Source organism: Cyanistes caeruleus, unplaced genomic scaffold, assembly GCF_971803275.1.
Source record: "Cyanistes caeruleus unplaced genomic scaffold, bCyaCae1.hap1.1 HAP1_SCAFFOLD_94, whole genome shotgun sequence".
Classification (NCBI taxonomy): Eukaryota; Metazoa; Chordata; class Aves; order Passeriformes; family Paridae; genus Cyanistes; species Cyanistes caeruleus.
The window spans coordinates 130,468-152,551 of NW_028255897.1; the positions used below are offsets into that span (position 1 = coordinate 130,468).

Here is a 22,084-nt window from a genome sequence, read left to right on the forward strand (position 1 = left end):
CCAGGCAGCACCAGTGCAGGACAATCACCCTCAGGTATTTGCATTGAGACATTTGCTGTGTCTTGGCATGGGGATCTGTATAAAAGTAATCATGGAATAGTTAATTTGGGAAAAGACTTTAAACTTTAAACTTTAAACTAAAATCCCAGCACAGCTTGGTGCCACTTTCCCCCCACTGCCTGCCCAGGGCTCTGCTGCCTGGAGCTGTCCCTGCCAGCAGCTGCTGCCCTGTGCCCAGGGCTGGGCCCTGCCAGCACTGCCCCAGCCCAGCCCAGCCCTGGGGGCTCAGCTCTGCCCTGCAGAGCCCTCCCAGCTCAGGGCACTGCCCAGGGGCAGCTCTGGCTCTGCAGGCTCTGATGGCAATGGCAGAGCAACCCTGAGGAGGCTGGAAAAGCGACACTGATGCTGCCTGTAAGGGGCCCTGTGCTGATTTCTGTCACTGCCTGGTTAAGATCTGAGAATTTATTTTTTTTAATTTATCACAACCTGTCACAAGATGTTGAATAGAGAAAAGAAATGAGAGCTGAATATCAATGTGCAATTTCCCATCCAGGCAACCCAGAGCACTAGATTAAAAAAGCAGGATCTTTGCTTTTATGCAGCCCCTGTATAATTTACTTGGTGTAGTCCATGGGCAGAATGGCTGAAAGCACATTAGCAATCTCCTGTGAACCTACTGATCACTAAAAGTGTCTCAGGGACTTGTCAAAATTTGTATTACCTTTATAATTCAGAATACCTTTAATATTTTAAAATTAAGAAATAAAAAGAAACAATAATAATAAATTATTATAAAATAATTTAATATTTATCCTCCTCCTCCCTGCCATTCTTAAATAGTAGGAAACTGAATACAAAGTCTTAGGAAATTTCCTCATTTTTATCAAAATCCTTGTCTTGGAAATATTCCATGACAGATCAGAAACCATCAGCAGGTCAGAGCTTCAGGAGCATTCACCTCCCCTCCACCAGAAATACTCAGAGCTGTACTCACAGAGTCTGTAGGCACTGGCATGTTCCAGCTTGAGGAGATGCCTCCAGGAGCTGCAGCTGCATTGTCCTGCAGCCAGAGGCTTCCTGTGTCAAGGGCTGGCAGGGATTCTGCCCCAGGCACTTCTCAGCACCTTCCCAGCCCTGACTGATTGAAGCTCTCTGTGCCTCTGGGCTGTGCCCAGGGTGGCTGCAGGCAGTGCCCCAGCCCTGCTGGGCTGGCAGAAGAGCTGCTCAGCAAGAGAAATGTGCTTTTGAAGCTCTTCTTGGTTTCCAGGAGCTGCCTCTGTGCCAGGAGCCTGGCCCAGCTCAGCAGCACAGACACAGCAGCAGGACTTTAATGAGCCTCTTGGGGCTTTGTGCTGAGGCCCTGAACATCAGTCCCTGACAGGGAGGGGAAGAAAGCTCTCAAGAACTCCAAGTCAGAATCCAACTCCAAAGTTTCTTTCACTTTTAATGGGTCCCACCGAGGGACGTGACTGAGAAAGTGTCCCCAGGCCCCAGGCAGAGCAGAGAACTGGAGGCACTGATGACAGCTGGGGACAAAGAGAAGCCAAGGCTTGGTGCCCTGGGCCACAGCAGCCAATGCTGTGCCAGCAAGGGCTGTGAGGAGACACCTTGTCCTGAGGCCCTGGGGCCTCCTGGCACAGCCCCAGCAAGGCTGGCCACTGTCACCCCCTTGGCCTGCCCTCAGCATCCCCCCTAGCCCACATGCCAGTGGCCTCAGGGATCTGCTGGAAGGAGTCCCTGGGGAGCCTTGCTCAGGAATGGCCCTGGGGGGCTCCTTCATGCTCCCAGGGACTGCAGCTTTTTCAAAGGACTTTGGCTTTTGCCTTGGAGTCTCTGAGAGCTTTGTGCAATCCTGGCCTCCAATTATCTGCTCTAATTAGTCCCTTGAGAGCCTTTGTCAGTAACAACACTCAGTGGGGCTCATTAATGCTTCAAGGTACTTCAGGTTCTTAAGGCACTTTCCTTTTTCCTTCCCACCCTGAGTCTCTGAGAAGTTTGTGCAATCATGGCCCCAATTATCTGCTTTAACGAGTCCCTTGGGAGCTTTGCATTGACACTCAGTGGGGCTCATCAATACTTTGAGATACTCAGGGCTTTTTCAGCTACTTTGGCTTTTCCTTCCCACACTGAGTCTCTGAGAGGTTTTTGTGCAATCCTGACCCCCAGTTCTCACCTCCAAGGAGTCCATGAGGAGCCTGTGTTGGGGATGGACCTCAGTGGGACCCATTAATGCCTGGAGACACTTTGGGTGTTTCCTCTGACTTGGTCTCCTGGAAAGGTTTGTGCAATCTCCTCTCAGGCCCTGAGGTTCAAGGGCTCAGCTCCAAATGCACCACGGGACTCATTAGGATCAAGCAAATCCTAACAAACCATGGCTGTGCCTTGATTTCCCTCTGGTCTGGTGCAGTTCTTAGGAAAGTTTCCTACAATAGTTCTGGAGAAATAGTTCAAACAGCTTCTAAGAAATATGTATTCCTATTTTAAAGGGTGTCTTTTATTCCTGTTCTCTTTAGAGCAGAGGTGACTGCAGCATTCATTGATGGATATTGATCCAGGGTCTCTCCTAAGGAGGTCTGGCCAGGTCAGAGAAGCTGTGCCTTGAGGTCTGACCCAGTGGGGACAACCTTGCTCCACATTCCCCAGCCCCATCCTGTCTCTCCTCACTCCCCTGGGACCTGCTTTGCTCACAGAACTGGCTGCACTCAGGCAAAGAGGGGTTTTCCTTCTTTGATTTTCGCAATCTAAAACTGCTGAGTTTCCCCATGGAAAACAGACACCCTCCTCAAGTGTGTGCCAAGCCCAAGGTGCCACCAAGGAGGTTCCCCTTCCCCAAGGCAGAGCCACACAAGGAATGTTTCAGACACACAGGGAGTTCTACAATAAACACAACCCCAGAGTTGGCTGAAGGCAGAATTAGAGCAGCTGCTGAAGGACAGACAAGCTTTGAACTCCTTGCAGCTGAAAGCACCAAGTGGGTTGTTGGGAGGTGTGTGAGTGAGGCAAGAGTGAGGGAAGGGAAATGCAGAGAGCCCTGGAAGTGTTTCTGTGCAGACAGGCTGCTGCAAGGGCAGCGTTGGACTTCTCTGGGGGGAACTGGGAAGGAGGTCGGGGCAGAGTGACCTCCCCAGTGACCTCGAGATGTCACACAGCCACCTGGGATGTCACAGCCCACTCAGTTGTGTCACACAACCTGCTCTGGGATGTCACACCACCATTCTGTGATGTCATGTCTCTTCCTATATGCCACAAAACCACCTCGTGATGTCACATAGCCTCCTGTGATATCACACAGCCACATTTGATGTCATAGCTCACTCTGTGATGTCACAGTCAGCACTGTGATGTCATACAACCTGTCCTGAGATGTCACATGGCTCTTCTATGATGTCACTGCCCACTCTTGAATTTCATATCACAACCATGTGGTGTCACAGTCTGCTCAGTGATGTCACAACCCTCTCTGTGATGTTGTACATCTAACCTCTGGTGTCATAGTCCTCTCTCTGATATCACCACCCACTAAGTGATATCACCCAGGCCACACTGTGATGTCATGCAGCCACACTACAATATCACAACCTGCACTGTGATGTCACAGATCTGCTCTATGATACCGTAGCTGCTCAGTGACCTCACACAACAAACTCTGTGATGTCACAGCCCCAGCTGTGACCTCACACAGCCCACTCGGAGCTGTCACACAGCCTCTTTCTGACATCACAGCTGCTCTGGGGCTCCAGGACACAGCCACAGAGGTGCTGCTGGGACACAGCCCCCTCTGGCACATCCCACAGCCCCTGCCAGTGCTGAGCCCCTGGCAGCTCTGTCTGGGCCTGCTCTCTGTGTCCCTGAGCTGCCCTGGCAGGGCCCCAGCCCTGCTGGGCTGTGCTCAGGAGCTGCTCCTGGCCAGAGCTGTCTCCCTGCTGTGGTCTGTTCCCATGGCAACATCTGACCCATTGTTATTGTCTGTTTCCATGACAACCATCACAGGCCCTGTTGCTATGGTCAGTCCCTTGGCAGCTCCATGGAGACCCCATGCCAGGGGTGGTTGCCATGGACACCAGCTCAGGCCTGGAGCCTGAGCCCGTTGCCATGGCAACCACTTGCAGTCCCATCCCCAGGCTCATGGGATCCCAGAGCCACAGAATTGGCTGAGTTGGGAGGGAGCCATGGGGATCCTCCAGTCCAACTGCTGGCCCTGCACAGGACACCCCAACAATCCCAGCCTGGGCCTGGCAGCGCTGGCCAAACGCTGATGGAGCTCAGCCAGCCCTGGAGCTGGGAGCCTTCCCTGGGGAGCCTGTTCAGTGCCCCAGCAGCCTCGCGGGAAAAACCTTTTCCTCACATCCAGCCTAAACCTGCCCGCCTCAGCTCCAGCCGCTCCCTCCACTCCTGTCCCTGGGCACCAGAGGGAAGAGGTTCCCGCAGCCCCCAGCCAGGGACCCGCTCCCAAGGCTGCTGCCATGGCAACCAGGCCTGGCACCAGCTGGGATGCTCGGTTTCCATGGGCTGGGCTTCAGGAATGGCATTCCCCAATTTCCTGCTCCTGCTGAAACCGTGCTGCTGCTCGCTTCCCTCCCATCTCCCATGGAAAGCACAAAAGGCAAAGATCCCAGGCTGGGATAAGAACAATTTATTGAGAACAGCAACAGGATAAGAAACAAACAGACACAGAAATACATTTTGTAACAGAAGGGATAAGACAAACCATTCACAGGGAAAACTAAACCACCACCGACTCTTTCTTCCTGAACATGCATTTCCTCCTGCCAAGAAAGGATACCCTTCTACTCTGGTGAGAGAGAGGGAGTCCTTTTCCTGCCCCTGGCAATGACCTGAGATGGGATTGAATATAATGACAGGACCATGGCCAGACTCTCATGTTCTTTAATCCCACATCATGTCATTACCACGGGCAGGAAAAGGTACAGGTGTCTTCCCAGCATGGATAACAGGGAACATGGATCACCACGTCTCTTCCCAATGTCAGTCTTCCAATGTGAGATGAAGCTGCAGCAGTGCACAAAGCTCTTCCTGCACTTGAACCAATCGCAGGGCTTCCCTTACTGGTGCTTCCGTTGGTCTGGTCAAGTTAGAGCTCCGGGTGAAGCTCTTCCCACACTGTGCACATGTGTAGGGCCTCTCCCCAGTGTGGATGCGCCAGTGCCTGATGAGGTGGGTGTTGTACTTGAAGCCCTCCCCACAGTCGGGGCAGCGGAAGGGCCTCTCATCCGTGTGAATCCGCTGCTGCAGGACAACATCGGAGCTCCTCTGAAACCTCTTCCCACACTCGGGACACTCGTAGGGCCTCTCCCCAGTGTGGATGCGCTGGTGGATGATGAGCTGGGAGCTGCAGCTGAAGCCCTTCCCACATTCCCCACACTCGTAGGCCCATTCCCCAGTGTGGATCATCTGGTGGCGGATCAGTTTGTTGCTCTGGCTGAAGCTCTTCCCACACTCCAAGCACTTGTAGCGCTTCTCCCCATCCTGAAGCTGCTCATGGACCACCAGCTCAGAGCCCCGGCTGGATCTCCGGCCGCCTTCCCGGCACAGGGTGGGTCTTTCCTCCTCAGAGCACCCTGGGATGGGTTTGGAGCCCCTCCTCCTGCGGGACCTCTGGGGATTTTCCTCCCTGTTGGAGTCCTGCACCGTGGAGCTGCTCAAAACAGCCTCTTCCACAAGGTTCTGCCGTGGGGATTTGTCCTCCCTGGTCTCCATCCTCAGCTCCTTGTCTGGGGAAGGAAGGACAAGGAGAGGATGGGATTTGCCTCCGTGCCAGAGGGAAGGGGAAGGAGATCCCCCCAGTGCGTCCCCGGCAGGACGGCGTCGGCAGCGGGGTTGTCCTGCAGCCGGGGGCCAGGCTGGGCTGGGAGATGGAGCAGGAGAGAGGGGGAAAGGGGCACTGACTTCCTCCTCACCTGCCTGGGTGTCCCATGGCATCTTCCTCTTCCTCACAGCCTGCTTCTCCATCCAGCCAAGGTTTGGGATTGGAAACTCCTGGTTTGAGAAAAAACAAGGAATGAGCACATTGAGTTTGATGGTCCCTCTTACCAAGCCCATCTCTAGAAGTCACCTGGGCGTCTGACGTGACTTAGTTTGAAAGGAGTTTGCTAAGGAAGGCAGAAATCACCACTGAAATTGATAAAAAATGTAAGCATCCCATCCCCTCCGAATTATTATAATCTTGAAACCAAAGTGCTCTCAGGTAACAATATGGGAAAAGGAATATAAATTCTTTACTAAAGAAAGGAAAATGAAAATGCAGCAGAACAAAAAAAAAAAAAAAAAAAAACACAACAAAAAGCAAGGCACCAACAGAGTCAGGACCTTACACCCTGTTGGTCAGGGTGCTGGTAGCAGTCTGATTAAATGGTGGCTGCAGTGCTCCAGGAGTGACAGATGTGGTTCTGTTGAAGCAATGATCCCATAGAAGATTGTAGCTTACCTCAGAAGTTCTGGCGCTGTAGATGGGTATGGTCTCTCCTCTGGGAATCCAGTGGACAAAGACTGCCTGTGGTGTTCTGATTCTCAGATTATATCCATGCAGGAATGCTTGGCTCCTCCCCCTGAGTGGAGCATCTCACAATGGGATAATGTCATTTTATCATTCCTGCAGTGAGACTCAATGGCCCATTAACAGAAGATATCCCCCTGGAGGAAGGATGGGTGGTGGAAGAGATAAAGAACATTGCCCCACTTGGTTTTAACAGCTGGCCCATTAACAGAAGATATCCCCCAGTTATGAGGGATGGGTGATGAAAGAGATAAAGAAAACTGCTCTACCAGGTTTTAACAGATGGTGATAGAATACATACTTCTGGTTACAACTTGCATTGCAACCCAAGACATGGGGTCCATATAAACCTCCCAAACACCAGGACTTAGCCCTGAAAATGCCTCCCAGGTGTTCCCCATCTCTGGTCTCCCTCCTTTGGTGTTCAGGGGTTCCTCCCTGTCCCAGCTGCTGGGGTTCATGCTTGTACTGGGGGTCCCCTGTCTACTCGATCCCTGACCTCTTCAGGCTGCTGGGAGTGCCAGGAATCCAAAAAGTTCCCCCATTTCCACTCAGCTTTGGAGTTCTTCATTCTTCAAACATCCCCCCAAAAAAACCCAATCCAGGGACAGCCCAGAATATCTGGGCTGAGCTCCCCCTCCCCGGGCACTTCTGGGATGGGGGGTGATGATCCCACAGGTGGGGGCCTGTGAATTCAGGGAGTGCTTGACCTTGTGGTTCTTTCTCCTTTCCCTGATCCTCCTATGTCCCTCCTTCAGGCTGAAGAAGCTGCTCAAGGAGTCAGAAGCAAAACTCCAAGTCCCTTGGAGCTTCAATCAGCCCGACTGTGGGCAGGGACTGCCAAAGGCTCCCCAGGGACTGGTGAGAGCAGATCCTGGAGACCAGGATTGCCGAGAGCCAAAGGCTCTGAGCAGGGAACTGCAATGCTGAGCCAGCCTTGGCTGGGTTGGAGGAAGCAGAAAGGCCAAGCCCTGAGCCCAGGCCTGGCCCAGCAGGGCCTGTCCCTCACGGGTGGCTCGGGGCTCTTTGTGGGGCAGTGGGATGTGAGGGGCAGCAAGGACAAATGCCATAAACCTGTGTGACACTCCAGATCCTTATGGAACCAAGGGGCCAGTGTGACACCATGGGAAGTTGTGGAACCAAGGGGATCGTTGTGGCACTCTTGGGCCCATGGAAGCAAGGGACCAGTGGGACAGTCTGAAGCATTATGGAAACAAGAGGCCACTGTGAGCCTGCAGGGCTGTAACACCCCAGAACACTTCAATGCTGGTGGTAACCAAAGGTTCCTGTGCTTGAATTTGGCGCACAGGAGAAACAACAACCAGATCTTCTCAGCATGGACAGATGCAAAGAATATTCTTGGTAGGAAGGGACCCACAAGGACCATCAAGTCCAGCTCTTAAGATAATGGCCCACACAAGGATTGAACCCACAAACTCGGTGATACTGGCACCATGCTCTGACCAACTGAGCTAAGAGGTCAAAATGACACAAAATTTAACTGACGAAATACAGACAATCAAGGAACTATGGCAAAGGGTTTAATACAACATCCAACTGCACAAAGAACTCTTACCATAGCCTTAACTTTGCAAACTTAGCTCATTTAACCTAAAAAGTGTTAACTCTTAAGATTTTGGGTAACATTAAGATATCCAAAAATATTCCAGGTACGTAGGATAGGAAGGAGAATAAAAAGAGACCAGAAAGACGTAAGATCTACAGAAAAACACTTCCAGAATGATCCCAGTCACTCCCACTACAATCTCGGTCACCCCCAGTATGAGTTGTTGCACCCAGCCACCCCCAGTATGGTTCCAGTCACACCCAGGCCCTCCCAGTATGATTCCAGTCATGGCCAGAGTGACTCCCTGTCACTCCCAGGATGGGCCCAGTTGCTCCCAGTCACCTCCAGCATGGTTCCAGTCCCAGCCAGCCCCTTTGCACTCACTCCCAGTATGATCCCAGCTAGTTCTAGTAGGATCCCAGTATGACCCAGCATGGGCACAGCTGCTCCCAGGATTATCCACTGTGGTTCCAGTTGCTCCCATTTACCTGCACTGTGGTTTCAGTTTCTTCCAGTCTATCCCAGTTGCTCCTAGTCACTCCTCAGGCTGATCCCAGTTGCTCCCAGCCACTCCCAGTCACGCTGAGTGCAGTCCCAGTTGCTGCCAGTATGGTCCCAGTCTTGCCCAGCATGGCCCAACTGCTCCCACTGTGATCCCAGTAGGATGCCAGTTACCCTCAGGATGGTTCCAGTTGCTCCCTGTTCCTCCCAGCGTGATTCCAGTTGCACCCAGTTGCCCCTAGTCATAGTCTCAGTCGCTCCCCAGATGATCCCAGCTGATCCCTGCATGGTCCCAGTTATGCCCAGCTGCCCCCAGTGTAGACCCAGTCACTCCTAGTTGTTCCCAGTTGTCCCCAGCATGGTTCCCATTGTTCCCAGTGTGTTCCCAGTCATCCCCAATATGGTCACAGACACTCCCAGTATATGCCAGCTGCCCTCAGCATGTCCATAGCCATTCCCAGACAGTCCTTGTAATCCCAGTTAGGTGCTTGTTATCCCAGTATGATCTCAGGCCCAGTATATCCCAGTCGAACTGGGATTCACTCCCTGAATTCACAAAACCAAAAGTACCTGTAACCAAAAGTATGTATTCTATCACCATCTTTTAAAAACTAGTGGAGCAGTTTTCATTATCTCCTCCATGACCCATCCCTCATAACTGGGGGATGTCTTCTGTTAATGGGCCAGCTGTTAAAACCAGGTGTGGCAGTGTTCTTTATCTCTTCCACCACCCATCCTTCCTCCAAGGGGATATCTTCTGTTAATGGGCCATTGAGTCTCAGTGCAGGACTGATAAAATGACATCATTCCATTGTGAGATGCTCCACCCAGGAGGAGGAGCCAAGCATTCCTGCATGGATATTATCTGGGAATCAGAACACCACAGGCAGTCTTTCTCCACTGGATTCCCAGAGGAGAGACCAGACCCATCTACAGCACGGGAACTTCAGAGGTAATGTACACAATTCTATGGGATTATTGCTTCATTGCTTATCTGAGATCACTTTGATATCAAGATTATAATAATTTGGAGAGGGCTGTTGCTTACATTTTTATCAATTTCAATGGGAGTTTCTGCTTTCCTTAGCAAACACCTTTCCTTTCAAACCAAGACACCCCAGATGCCCTGGTGACTTCTAGAGAGGGACTTGGACAGAGGGACCTTCAAACTCAGGATGCTCATTCCTTGTTCTCTCCCGAACCAGGATTTCCCCATCCCAAACCTTGGCTGGATGGATGAGAAGGCTGCAAGGAAGAGGAAGATGCCCCAGGAATCCCAGGCAAGTGAGGAGGAAGTCAGTGCCCCTTTCCCCCTCTCTCCTGCTCCATCTCCCAGCCCAGCCTGGCCCCCGGCTGCAGGACAGCCCCGCTGCTGACGCCGTCCTGCCGGGGACGCACTGGGGGGATCTCCTTCCCCTTCCCTCTGGCACGGAGGCAAATCCTATCCTCTCCTTGTCCTTCCTCCCCCAGACAAGAAGCTAAGAATGGAGACCAGGGAGTACAAATCCCTGCGGCACAACCTCGTGGACAAGGCCGTTCTGAGCAGCCCCACAGTGGAGGAATCCAACGGGGAGGAAAAGCCCCAGAGATCCCACAGGAGGAGGGGCTCCAAACCCATCCCAGGGTGCTCTGAGGAGGAAAGACCCACCCTGTGCCGGGAAGGCGGCCAGAGATCCAGCCAGGGCTCTGAGCTGGTGGTCCATGAGCAGCTTCGGGATGGGGAGAAGCCCTACAAGTGCTTGGAGTGTGGGAAGAGCTTCAGCCAGAGCAACAGCCTGGTCCGCCACAGGATGATCCACACTGGGGAATGGGCCTACAAGTGTGGGGAATGTGGGAAGGGCTTCAGCTGCAGCTCCCACCTCATCATCCACCAGCGCATCCACACTGGGGAGAGGCCCTATGAGTGTCCTGAGTGTGGGAAGAGGTTTCACAGCAGCTCCAATCTTGTCCAGCACCAGCCGATTCACACGGATGAGAGGCCCTTCCGCTGCCCCGACTGTGGGGAGGGCTTCAAACACAACTCCACCCTCATCACCCACCGGCGCATCCACACTGGGGAGAGGCCCTACGAGTGTGGGGAATGTGGGAAGAGCTTCAGAAACAGGTCCGACCTCAATACACACAAATGTATCCACACTGGGGAGAGACCCTACGGGTGTCCCCAGTGTGGGAAGAGCTTCACCCAGAGCTCTCACTTGACCAGACACCAACGGAGGCACCAGTAAGGGAAGCCCTGCGAGTGCCCCAAGTGCAGGAAGAGCTTTCTCCACAGCTGCAGCTTCATCCCCCCTTGGAGAATCCACATTGGGAAGAGAACTGGTGATCTGTGTTCCCTGGGATCCATGCTGGGAACACACCTGTCCCTCTTCTTGCCCATGGCAATGACATGATGAGAGATCAAAGAACATGAGAGTCTGACCATGGCCCTGTCATATTCAATCCCATCTCAGGTCATTGCCAGGGGTGGGAAAAGGACTCCCTCTCTCTCACCAGAGGAGAAGAGTGTCCTTTCTTGGCAGGAGGAAATACATGGCCAGGAAGAGCCAGTCAGTCGCATTTTAGTTTTCCCTATGAATAGTTTGTCTTATCCCTTCTGTTATCCACATTGTTTCTGTTCCCATTTGTTCCTTATCCCGTTGCTGTTCCAAATAAATTGTTCTTATCCCAGCCCGGGATCTTTGCCTTTTGTGCTTTCCATGGCAGGTGGGAGGGAAGCGAGCGAAGGTGCAGTTTTAGCGGGAGCAGGAAATTGGGGAATGCCATTCCTGAAGCCCAGCCCATGGAAACCGAGCATCCCAGCTGGTGCCAGGCCTGGTTGCCATGGCAGCAGCCTTGGGAGCGGGTCCCTGGCTGGGGGCTGCGGGAACCTCTTCCCTCTGGTGCCCAGGGACAGGAGTGGAGGGAGCGGCTGGAGCTGAGGCGGGCAGGTTTAGGCTGGATGTGAGGAAAAGGTTTTTCCCGCGAGGCTGCTGGGGCACTGAACAGGCTCCCCAGGGAAGGCTCCCAGCTCCAGGGCTGGCTGAGCTCCAGCAGCGTTTGGCCAGTGCTGCCAGGCCCAGGCTGGGATTGTTGGGGTGTCCTGTGCAGGGCCAGCAGTTGGACTGGAGGATCCCCATGGCTCCCTCCCAACTCAGCCAATTCTGTGGCTCTGTGATCCCATGAGCCTGGGGATGGGACTGCAAATGGTTGCCATGGCAACGGGCTCTGGCTCCAGGCCTGAGCTGGTGTCCATGGCAACCACCCCTGGCATGGGGTCTCCATGGAGCTGCCAAGGGACTGCCCATAGCAACAGGGGCTGTGCTGACTGCCATGGAATCAGACCATCACTACATGGGGCTAGGGATGGTTGCCTACCAAGGGCCAGATTTGTTACAGGCCCTCAGAGGGGCGCCATGGGGACATTCCAAGAGTCTCCAGGCTGTTCAGGAGCCAGAGTGTCACAGGCAGAGACAGGGGCTTCACAGAGACTTCCCAGGGGTTTCTGGGGATGCTGAAGAGCCGTGTGCTCAGACGCAGTCCCAGCAATTCCATGGGGACATCCCAGGGGACCCCGGGCTGCAAAGGCACCGCTCTGTCACAGGCACTCCCGGGGGCTCCACGGTGACATCCCAGGAGTCCCAAGGCTGCCAAAGTGCTGGGATGTCACAGACACTCCCAGGGCTTCCTGTCATGGGCAGAGTGGGAGCTTCAGGCAAAAGCTTTATTTCTTTATTGGAGAAACTCCTGCTGGGTCATGAGTTAGACAAATGACACCCAACAGCCACCAGGAATCTTCAAACCCTTCCAGGATGCCAAGACTTTTAAATTCCTTCTAAGAGAGGAGACTGGGAGTGGCAGGATCCAAACCCAACCCCGGAGTTTGTCAAAGGTTTATGTGTAATAATTGGACAGTTGGAACTGAACCGTAATGCAATTTGTCCCACAGGATTAACAATGGAATATCAGTTATATTTATACAAATACCACTGTCACTGATTCTGGCATGATTAGACAGATTTATTTACATCACAAAGTAAATAAAGAAAAAGAGTTATTTACTCCAGAGTAGAGGAGCTATAACAATTATTAGACTATAGTGCTCTAGAAAGCAATTTTGAAGTAAACAGGGCTTTGCTGGAGTTGTTTGAGCTCATTCCAGGCACAGCCTCCTGCTCCAGCAGGAACTGCCTTTCCTGTGCCATGGCCAGGGCAGATCCCACTGCAGGAAAAGCCCCAGGCCAGCCCCAAGCCAGGGAAGGGCTCGGGCACAAGTGCAGAGTGCCGTGCTGGGAGCTGTGCCAGGGACAGCCTGAGGCACCAAAGGCACCTTGGCAGCAGCAGCTGCTCCCAGGCCATGGCCAGAAGGCTCCCTTGGCACCCCGGCCTGGTGGCCAGCACTGCAGAGCTGCTGCTTCAGGGCTCATTTCTGGCTGGGCTCTGAAAAGCCACTGCTGCTCCAGGAGCCTGACTGGGAAGCAATTGGCCCCAGCACCTTGGGGACAAGATAATAATGAAACAACTCTTCATGCCAGCAGAGACAAGGCAGGGGCAGAAGAAAGGGGAGAGCCAGGCCCAGGGGACATGGCTGCAATGGCGATTGTTATGAATTCACTCAGGAGAGTGATATGGTTCAATCAGAGAAAAGTTTTATTAATTACAGCAAGCAAGCAATAAGCAAAAGATCAGCGCTGGGTGACAGGGGAGCAGGAGAGTTCCTGCTCCGCGAAACTGCCGTGCCGCTGGTTTCCGTACTCCCCCTTTTAACTTGGCTTCTGGGTTACGTGTCCTTTCTCGGGCGTCTCTGCGCATTTGTCTCCGGTTGCTAGGGGGTCTTTTTCTGCCTTCTGGTGGTCGCGGGATGAAGATCATAGGTCTTCCTCAGTCTTATCTTTTTGACCTTTCTTCACTGTTTTCTGTTAAGGCTTATCTTTGGTGACTTTCTGGAATTCAAGAAAGCTCGCAAGGCCGTTAATGATTTATGCAAGCATCAGTAGCAACCTTCAACCTCATCCTGATTCCACAAAGCATAGTTTTGCAAAGCATCGTATCTACATGTTTAGGCGAACAAAAGGGTCTCTGCTTATCACAATCCCCCCTTTTTTCTATTCCTTACTTTTGTTCGCTAAATCTTTGTAGTTCTCTTTTACTTAGTTCTAAATAATCTTCTGTCTCTTCCCCATTTAAGGCTTCATATTTAGCTTGTATTAACATAAGGTGAGCTGCTTTTAACCTGTTTTTCATGATGTTAATGATTTTGTTGAAGATGCAAGGGCCAAAAGTAAGTCCTAAAATTAGTCAAATTAGCAGTCCCGCTATGGTGGATAGCAGAGTTGTTAACCAGGGAGAATAGTTAAACCAGGATTCGTACCAACTTTGTTGCATTTCTTGTTCTCTCTTTCTCTTTTCCAGTCCTTCCCGTAATTTGACCATAGTTTCTCTTACTACCCCACTTTTGTTTACATATACACAGCATTCTTCCCTGAGTGCAGCACATAGGCCCCCTTGCTGTAAAAATAATAGATTTAATCCCCTTCTGTTTTGCAAGGCCACTTCAGCTAGCGAGTCTAGGGAGTCTGTGAGGTCTTTTATAGATTTATCAATTCTTCTTAAATCCTCATCTACTGAAATTTTAAGCTCTCTGAACCCCTGCTGCTGATTCGCCAAGGACGCTCTACCTGTTTCTAGTCCAGTTCCTCTTATGCCTAGCAATACGGCTACTGTTAGTGCCATGAGGGGTTCTCGCTTCACCAAATGATGTTCTCGGACTATCTCTAGGTACCGGTGGGAGTTTAATAGGTACAGGGTGCTTGCTCTTCCCCTGCCCCATTCTTCCGGAGTGCCTTCAATCACACAGCCTCTTTCGCTTCCCCTCGCTCGTGGCCCACGCCCTCGCGGGCCAATGGGAACCGCACTACTGAGGGTCAACACTCGCTTGGGGAATCTGGCTGCCAGTCCCCCTCTCTCACACACACCACTCGCCACACTCCAGGATCCCGACCCCGACCGAACGGCTCCCGTAATACTCACGCGTCCTGCGTCTTCGTCCGGACACTGTGCACAGATTTTAAAGGGTCGACCGGTCTCCCTTTTGCTTATTGCTTAGATTTAGGTTCGTCGGTGCAACTGAGGCAGGAACCAGTCCTCTGGACTGCTAAATATTAAAGCGGGGGCGCCCACTGGTGGTACCGAGAATCCGTCCTGCAGATTGCATCCGAGTCACGGGCACCAAATCTGTTATAGATACACTAGAAAAGGATATATAAGGAAAGGTTTTTATTAATTATAGCAAGCCAGCAATAAGCAAAGTCGGCACTGGGCGGCAGGGAGGAGGAGGAGAAACCTCTTCCCACGGAGCTGCCGTGCTTCCCGCTTCCGTGTTTGTCCTTTTATTCGTTTCGGCCTCCTGGTGATGTGGCTTTCTTCCGGCGTTTCTGAGCATGCGTCTCTGGTCATTAGATGATCTTTTTCTGCCCTCTTGTGGTCGTAGAAGGGAGGCTTCAAGTCTTCCTCACTCCTGTTCCATTGACCTTTTCTCACTGTTTCTCTCTCCAAGTTTATCTTGTCCTAGTGTTCCAGGAATTTCTGCTAGGCTGTTATTAATTATGCCAACTTCAGCGAGTTAGTGGCCTTCAGCCCCTTTCTCAACTTTATATCTAAAGTACAATTTCGCAAAGCATTCTATCTTATCTATATATTTAGGCGAACAAAAGAGTTTCTATCTATCACAATAGCCTGTGCTGGGGGATGTGGGGGCCTTAGGGTGTGCAGGAAGCACTGTGACACTGCGGGGCCTGATGGAACCACAGGGACATTGTGACACTCTGGGCCAGCCCTGTTTGCAGGGTATTTCAGGAACCCCAGTGTACAAGAGTCACTCTGCTCCTGACTGGAAACGTCAGGCACAGCAAGGAAACAAAGCAACAACAATTTACCAAAAGAACAACACTTAGAATCATTTAACTTAGCTTATACTTCATGACTTACCCTCACTCACAGGCCTGACTGACTCAGATCTCCAAGGCACTCCAGCCCCTCCCAGAGCAGCATTTCTGCCACATTTGCCAGGGCACAGCACTGGTGTGTGCACACAGACACAAAGAGGCAGTGCAAGGCAGCTGTGAGAAATTCCCCTGCAGGGCAGGGAAATGCTCCCTGCCGATGCTTTGGCATCTCCCCAGCGGGCCAAGGGCTGAGCCTGGAGGAGTGGGGGGATCGGCCCAGGCTCCGTCCTTGTTCGGGGATGCCCCGAGTGCAGCAAACGGGAGAGTTCCCGGCTCACAGAGGCCCCACTCCGAGGGAGGTGGCTGGCCCAGGAGAGCTGCAAGGGGCTCCTTTTGGAGCGCTGTTTGTAGGGCCCCAAGAGAGGGGCTTCAGGCACAGCAATGTTTCATCCTGGCCACACCTGGCATCAACAGCTTTCTTTGCAAGGCTGAGAACAGGGATGTTGTGCCACGCAGGGAACAGGAACAGTTCCCAGGGCTGCTCCTGAAGCAAGCAGGAGCTGCTTGGGCAGCAGCAGTGCCTGGGAGCAGACAGTGTTTCTGATGAGCTGCAGAGGAGCTGAGCCCAGGGGCTGTTGGCCAAGGCCCAGGCCCAAGGAGCATTTCTCAGCTGGCAGGGCGGCCTGAGAAGGGGAGGGGGAATGCACCAGCACAGGGCCCCATGGAACCAAGGGACCATTGTGACACTGCATGGCACCATGAAATAAACAAAGCATTGTGACACTGTGGGGCCTCATGGAACCAGTGAGACCATTGTGGTCCCCACAGAACCAAGAGGACCATTGGGATACTGTGGGGCCTCGTGAAACCAAGAGGCCTTTGTGACACTGCAGGGCTGCATGGAACCAAAGGTCCAGGGTGACACTGTGGAGCCAGAGGAGACCTTTGTGACACTGCAAACCGCCAAGGTCCATTGTGACATTTCAGGCCTCATGGAACAGAGGAGTCACGTGACATTGAGGGGCCTGTGGGACCACAGAGACCATTGTGACACTGCAAGGCCTCATGGAATCGCTGGGACCATTGTGACACTGCAGGGCCTGATGGATCCTGAGGCCATTGTGACACCGTGGTACTCCATGGAATCAAGAGTCCACTGTGACACTGCAGGTCTTCTTATAATCAGTGCTCCACTCTGACACTGCAGGATCCCATGGAATCACAGCACCATTGTGACACTGGAGGGCCCCATGGAAGTAAGGGTCCATTGTGACTCTATGGGGCCCCATTAAAATCAAGGGAACACAGAACAGGTCTGGCTGCTTTGGCCTCCCAGGGGCACCTGACTGGTCCAACTGACCTTGACATGTTGAGGGTCTCTTCTCATCGGCTACTGAAACACTGGGGAAGGCACTGTGAGTTCCTTCCTATGGGAAAGAACTGTCCTGCTTCTCCAGGCATCCATGGCCAAAATTTAGATTCCACCTCCAACATTCCCTACATCCAAAGACTTCTCCCAGACAAAATCTGCCATTACTGACAAGTTGGGCTGGCTGTGGCCTCCTGATGTCCCGCTCTCACCTGCCTTCCAAACCCTGGGTCTCTGTGCTTTCCTTCCTATGGAAAAGAATTGTCCATCTCAGCCAGGTGCCCATGACCAAAATTGGAATTCCACCTCCAGCTTTGCCTGTTGTGAGAGAATGGAAGAGATTGATGGCTGGAAACATTTTGTGTTTCAAAGGGGAGGAAGGGTCAGGTCCAGCCTTGTCCTGCCCTGTAACCCCAGCACTGCACTGCCCTGGAACCCCAATCCCCCCAGAGCCTCTATCCCAGCCCAGCAGTGTCTGCCAGTCCCTGGCACACCAAAGGCAATGCTCCACACCCACCTCTGGAGCCCCCAGCCCAGCTCCTGAGTGACCAAATGACCGGAAATCCCACCTGGGGAATGGGCCAGGAAGACCAAGGGGTATTTAAGGCTGACCACAAGGCAAGCACACATCTTGAGCCTACCTCCTCTTGGGATTTCTATCTGAACATTGCTGGAATCCAGGAGTTGTATTGGAGGTTAGGTGTCCTTTTTTTGTTCTGGCTTGCTGGTGCAATTTTTACCCATTAGTTGCGGGGACAACCTAACTGTGGGTACTTGGTGGGTGCTCGACAAAGGACAAAGAGTGGCTGGGCCCAGGCGGGGAAGGGGGCAGGAAAAGAGGAGACTGGGGACAGTTTTTAGCTGGCTTTCTTTGGCTTCGGGGAAAGACTTTTTTTTTTCTGGGTCACGGAGCTGCTGCGGTGGGCACAAGAGAATTTCGCCATCACCCAGACGGAGCTGCTGCTGCTTCTCCTTCTCCCCTCTTTGTTGGTGGCCTCGCACCCCCTGTCCTGCAGGGACGTGTGGCAGTGCCAGGCACCGCCGCGGAGCTGCTGATCCACCTCAGCCACCGGCCCAGGATCTCAGCTCATCCCTGCTATTCCAGCTGAGTGTTCCTCAGAGCCCTGCAGGAGCACCAGGACTGCCCACCCGAGGGGGTTTGTGAAACAAAGCCTCTCCTCCATCCCATCTCAGCCGAGAAAGCTGTCACGGGCCCCCTGGTTCTGTTTTCTTGTTAATGCTGTAGTTATTGTTGTTTGTTTGCCTCGTTATAAATACTAATAAAGAACTGTTATTCCTACCCCCAGATCTCTTCCTGAAAGCCCCTTGATTTCAGAATTATAATAATTCAAAGGGAGGGGGTCTACATTTTCATTCCAGGGGAGGCCCCTGCCCTCCCTAGCAGACACCTATTTCCAAAACAAAGACAGATGGGGAGTTTCTCCATCCTCCTTACCCTTGTGGGGCCAGCAGTGCTCTTGGTTCCTCATGCTCTTTTTGTGGGGCCTTTTGTGTCTGTGCCCCTCCGACTTAGGGGGACAGGGGATATTTGCTGCCCCCTTTCTGCTTCTGGGAAGCCTGTGCGGGCTCTTTGTCCCACTCTGATTTGGAGGGTGCCAGTGTTGTCACCATCCCGACATCCCCCGGCTGCTCTTTGCCCTCTGCCAGGCCAGGGGTGTTCTCTATCCCCTTGCAATTTGTGGGGCTGGCACAGACACAATTCCCCTCCTCTTTGGGGGGGCTGGCAGTCTCCCCTTCCCCCTCTGACTTGGGGGATGCTGTGTGCTCCATCCATCTCTTATTTTGGGTTGCCAGGTATTTATCTCCCTTCAGTTTGGGGGGCCCGGGGATCGTCTCCATCCTCCTCCAGTTTTGAGGGGCCTGGGAGTAGTCTCTGTCTCCCACCGATTTGGGGGGACTGGTGCAGGCTCCACCCCCCTCTGATTTTGAGGGACAACCTGGAGGAAAGACACCAAAAGCTTGACAAAGTCTGAAGGGAACGCTCTGATTACCCCTTTTGCCGAGAGGTTCCCTTAGCTGAAGTTGCTAACCAGGACAAAACTTCCAGGCCCGCAGTGGGTTTTGGGTTGTTTTATTTCCTGGGCCCTCAGTCCTGCGTGGGACACGGGAACTGGGTGCTGCAGAGGCTGCACCAAGGCATCAGAAATGCCCGCCCAACACCCAAGGGTGGTAGAAGATCTGCTCCAGCACCGGCCGGTCCATGGGGTGCTTGGACAAACACCAGCGGATCAGATGTTGGCACTCTGGGGAGAGAAGGCAGAAAGCGGCGCTCACTTGCAGAAGGCTCCTGCCCAGCTGCTCCCGGCGCCTGCAGAAGCCGGGCCACGCTGCGTGTGCTGGGAGCTGCCCTTGGCGGGAGAGCGGCACGGCAGGACAAGCGTCCCCTCCTTCAGCCAAGCGTGCCACACCCAGCCTGCCACGGGCCACCTGCTGCAGCCGGCCCTTGAGGGCACATGGACGTTCCGTGGAGCTGCGGGAGGGCCGGGCTGGGCTGCGCGGTGCCACCTGCCAAAGCCTGCCTGCTTCAGGCTGCATACCAACCTGGAGAGACCTCCTGCGGGAAGAAGAGCTGCCCCAACACGGTGTCACGCTCGTTCTCAAAGGGCAGGAACCCGCACACCATCTCCAACAGCAGCACGCCCAGGGACCAGATGGTCGCCCCATCGCCGTGGTAGCAGCGCAGGCCGATCCACTCGGGTGGGCAGTACGTGCGTGTTCCTAGGGGAGACGGGTGGCGCTGCTCAGGCGCAGGCTGCTGCCTTCCAGAGCCTGGCGCCAGTTTCCTGCCAGAGGCAGGGGCTGCAGCCATGGCCACAACTTCCCCCCAAGGCCTGCCTGCCTCCCCCTGACAATGGGCCAAAGCCAAGAAACCATTCTGCAAGGCTGACAACACCAGCGGAGCAGCCCAAGGCCTTGCGGGCCTGCCAAGCCGAGGACCCAGGGCCCGGCTTTTGCAGCCCCTTTCTGTCGGCAGGGCCGGCAGCCGGCTCCTGGGGCACAGCACCTGCCCCGTGCCACAGGGCAGCCGGCAGCCGGCTGAATGCCGGACCCCACGGCCCAGGAGGGAATGGGGCCATGCCGTGCCTGGCACTGGGAGCAGGGCCCGCGCTCTGGGCTCACCAGCAAACTCTGTGAAGGCCCGCTCCTGCAAGAAGATGCCGCAACCAAAGTTGATCAGCTTCAGCTCGCCAGTCTCCAGGTTGACGAGGAGGTTCTCTGGCTTGATGTCCCGGTGCAGGACGCCGCAGGCGGTGCAGTGCCACACGGCCTCCAGCACCTGCCAGAAAAGCCAGCGTGCCACCTCCTCGCTCAGGAACTCTTGCTCCAGCAGGACATGCAAGAGATCCCGAGATTGCTCTGGACGCTCCATCACCAGCACAAAGCTGTCAGGCAGCTGGAGCCAGTCGAGGAACTGGATGATTCTGCGGCAGCCAAAGCTCACCTTTTCCATCAGCACGATCTCCAGTGGAACACAGGTGCCGTCGGGCTGTGAGGAGGAGACAATGCCTCCATCACAGCGCCTGATGCTCCCAGGAACCCCCCAAGTGTCCGCATGTGCAGCGGCCACAGCCAGCGCCAGCCACCTTGCTCTGACCTGCTTCTAGGCTGCTCTCAGAGGCCCTGGCCTGGCCTGGGAATGTCCCTCCAGAGCCCCATGGCAGCCTCAGACAGCTCCTCAGGTCTCACCTGCCGGTACAGAAGCCTTGTTGGTATTTGGTGGCTGTATGGGAGCAGCTTCCTGGAGATGGAGGAAACTCCCTGGTCCCCCGGGAATCTTTTCATCCACCAGGCACAGGTTGTTGCCAGCTGGCACGTCCAGCACCGTCACCTGGGAGCTGTGGTCCGGCAGCTGCTGGCTCCAGGACACTTGCTGCTCCTCCCCCTGCTCCTGAGACGGCTCCCCTGGATCGGGCTGGGCTTCCACTTGGACCTGTGGGCTTTCCCTGGCCATGTCAGTGCTCAGGGATGCGCCCATGTTGAAGTCCAAGGGTCCAAGGAAGCTGGGAGACCTGTCCCTGGGCTCTGCACCTTCTGCAGGCTGACAGGTCTGGCTGAGCCTCTCTGAGGGATGGAGGCTGTCAGAGATAGCGGAGGCTCCTGGCACCATGGACCTTCTCTGACCGCCTGAGCTTCTTGCACAGACGGCGGGTCTTCTCTGCTGTGCCATCCTGGCAAGGCTTGAGGCTCTCCCAAGGATGGCCAGTCTTTCTGAGAGCAGCCTCCTGAAGGGATGGTGGCTTCTGGAGAAGCTGGGAGAGCCACAGCAGGGCAGGTGGCCTCACCTCATCAGCTTCTCCAGTTCTTTCCACAAGGCCTGCCACATCCCAAAGTAGAGCGGCACAGATGTCCCATTGCGTGCCCAGTGCCGGATCATCACTTCCTGCAGCTCTTGGGCCACTGCCACGCAGGGACCGCAGCTGCTGGAGCTCTCCAGAGGGCTTGCGGGAGCACCTGGCCGCTGGCGAGGGGTGGCCCGAAGCCTGGAGAACCTGGGAGCTGCAGGGGCTGCTCGGTTCCTCCATGGGCCTCTGGGCCTAACCCTGGGGCGCTTCCTTGTCTGCCGCCTCCGTGGTTGCCAGTGGCCACCGGCCCAGCAGACAGCCACAGCGGCCAGCAGCAGGACAAGGGCAGGCATCAGGACGCCACCGTCACCCATGGCTACGGCACGTCCCATGGCGACTGCACTGGCAGATGTGGGGGCTGGCCTGGTTTATATAGGGCTGGCGCGGTGATGTCACAGTGCTGTGGCCAGGACAGCTGTGTGACATCACGGCCCTGCAGCACACCAGAGCTCAACCCCTTTGTGACATCACGGCCCCACCCAATTCAGGGATCACAGCCCTGGCTCATCCCTGAAGATGAACATGGCCTGGAAAAGCCTGGAAATCAGAACCGGAGCTCAGCCCCTTGCAATGAATCCTTCCCTGGAGCAAGTGGCAACACATCAGGAAGAGTGCTGCTACCACCTGTGTCAATCCCCGGCTCCGAGGACTCTGCAGTGGCACCAACTTCAAACAACCACTCCCCTGTGCCAGAGAAGATCCCCCAGAGACAAAGGGAGGGGAAGTTCCTCTGTCTCTGGGGAGCTCTCCTGAAATGGCTGGCGAGGACTGCAAGAGTTTTCTCTTAGCAGCTCACCAACTTCCGCAGAGTCTCCATTCTAAATAAATCTGGATATTCCAAAGAGCGCT

General features: G+C 54.2%; 2 protein-coding genes across 2 annotated transcripts; one reads left to right on the forward strand and one right to left on the reverse strand.

Annotated features, from left to right (window-relative positions):
- The first annotated feature begins 7,684 nt into the window (after window positions 1-7,684).
- On the forward strand, window positions 7,685-10,807 carry LOC147646497 (uncharacterized). The gene is made up of 3 exons (XM_086873300.1): window positions 7,685-7,740; window positions 9,788-9,866; window positions 10,061-10,807. The coding sequence occupies exons 1-3, from the start codon at window positions 7,685-7,687 to the stop codon at window positions 10,805-10,807; spliced, it is 882 nt and encodes a 293-aa protein (XP_086729426.1).
- An 8,140-nt stretch (window positions 10,808-18,947) lies between these two features.
- On the reverse strand, window positions 18,948-20,675 carry LOC147646498 (serine/threonine-protein kinase pim-1-like). Its single transcript, XM_086873301.1, has 3 exons — window positions 20,580-20,675; window positions 19,434-20,379; window positions 18,948-19,135 (listed from the first exon to the last, which is right to left on the reverse strand). Exons 1-3 carry the CDS (start codon window positions 20,673-20,675, stop codon window positions 19,032-19,034), a joined length of 1,146 nt encoding a protein of 381 aa, XP_086729427.1. The 3' UTR covers window positions 18,948-19,031.
- Between the last annotated feature and the right edge of the window lie 1,409 nt (window positions 20,676-22,084).

Bases quoted from the DNA above. Each gene is read 5' to 3' on its own strand.
- LOC147646498 (XM_086873301.1), bottom strand. From the start codon at position 20,675: ATGAAAAGATTCCCGGGGGACCAGGGAGTTTCCTCCATCTCCAGGAAG. The intron at 20,380-20,579 runs GTGAGACCTGAG...TCCTCCTCACAG, and splicing joins CAAGGCTTCTGTACCGGCAG to CCCGACGGCACCTGTGTTCC. The intron at 19,136-19,433 runs GTTGGTATGCAG...TTCTCTCCCCAG, and splicing joins CCCGCAGGAGGTCTCTCCAG to AGTGCCAACATCTGATCCGC.
- LOC147646497 (XM_086873300.1), top strand. From the start codon at position 7,685: ATGGAAGCAAGGGACCAGTGGGACAGTCTGAAGCATTATGGAAACAAG. The intron at 7,741-9,787 runs GTGAGCCTGCAG...CTCCCGAACCAG, and splicing joins TATGGAAACAAGAGGCCACT to GATTTCCCCATCCCAAACCT. The intron at 9,867-10,060 runs GTGAGGAGGAAG...CCAGACAAGAAG, and splicing joins GCCCCAGGAATCCCAGGCAA to CTAAGAATGGAGACCAGGGA.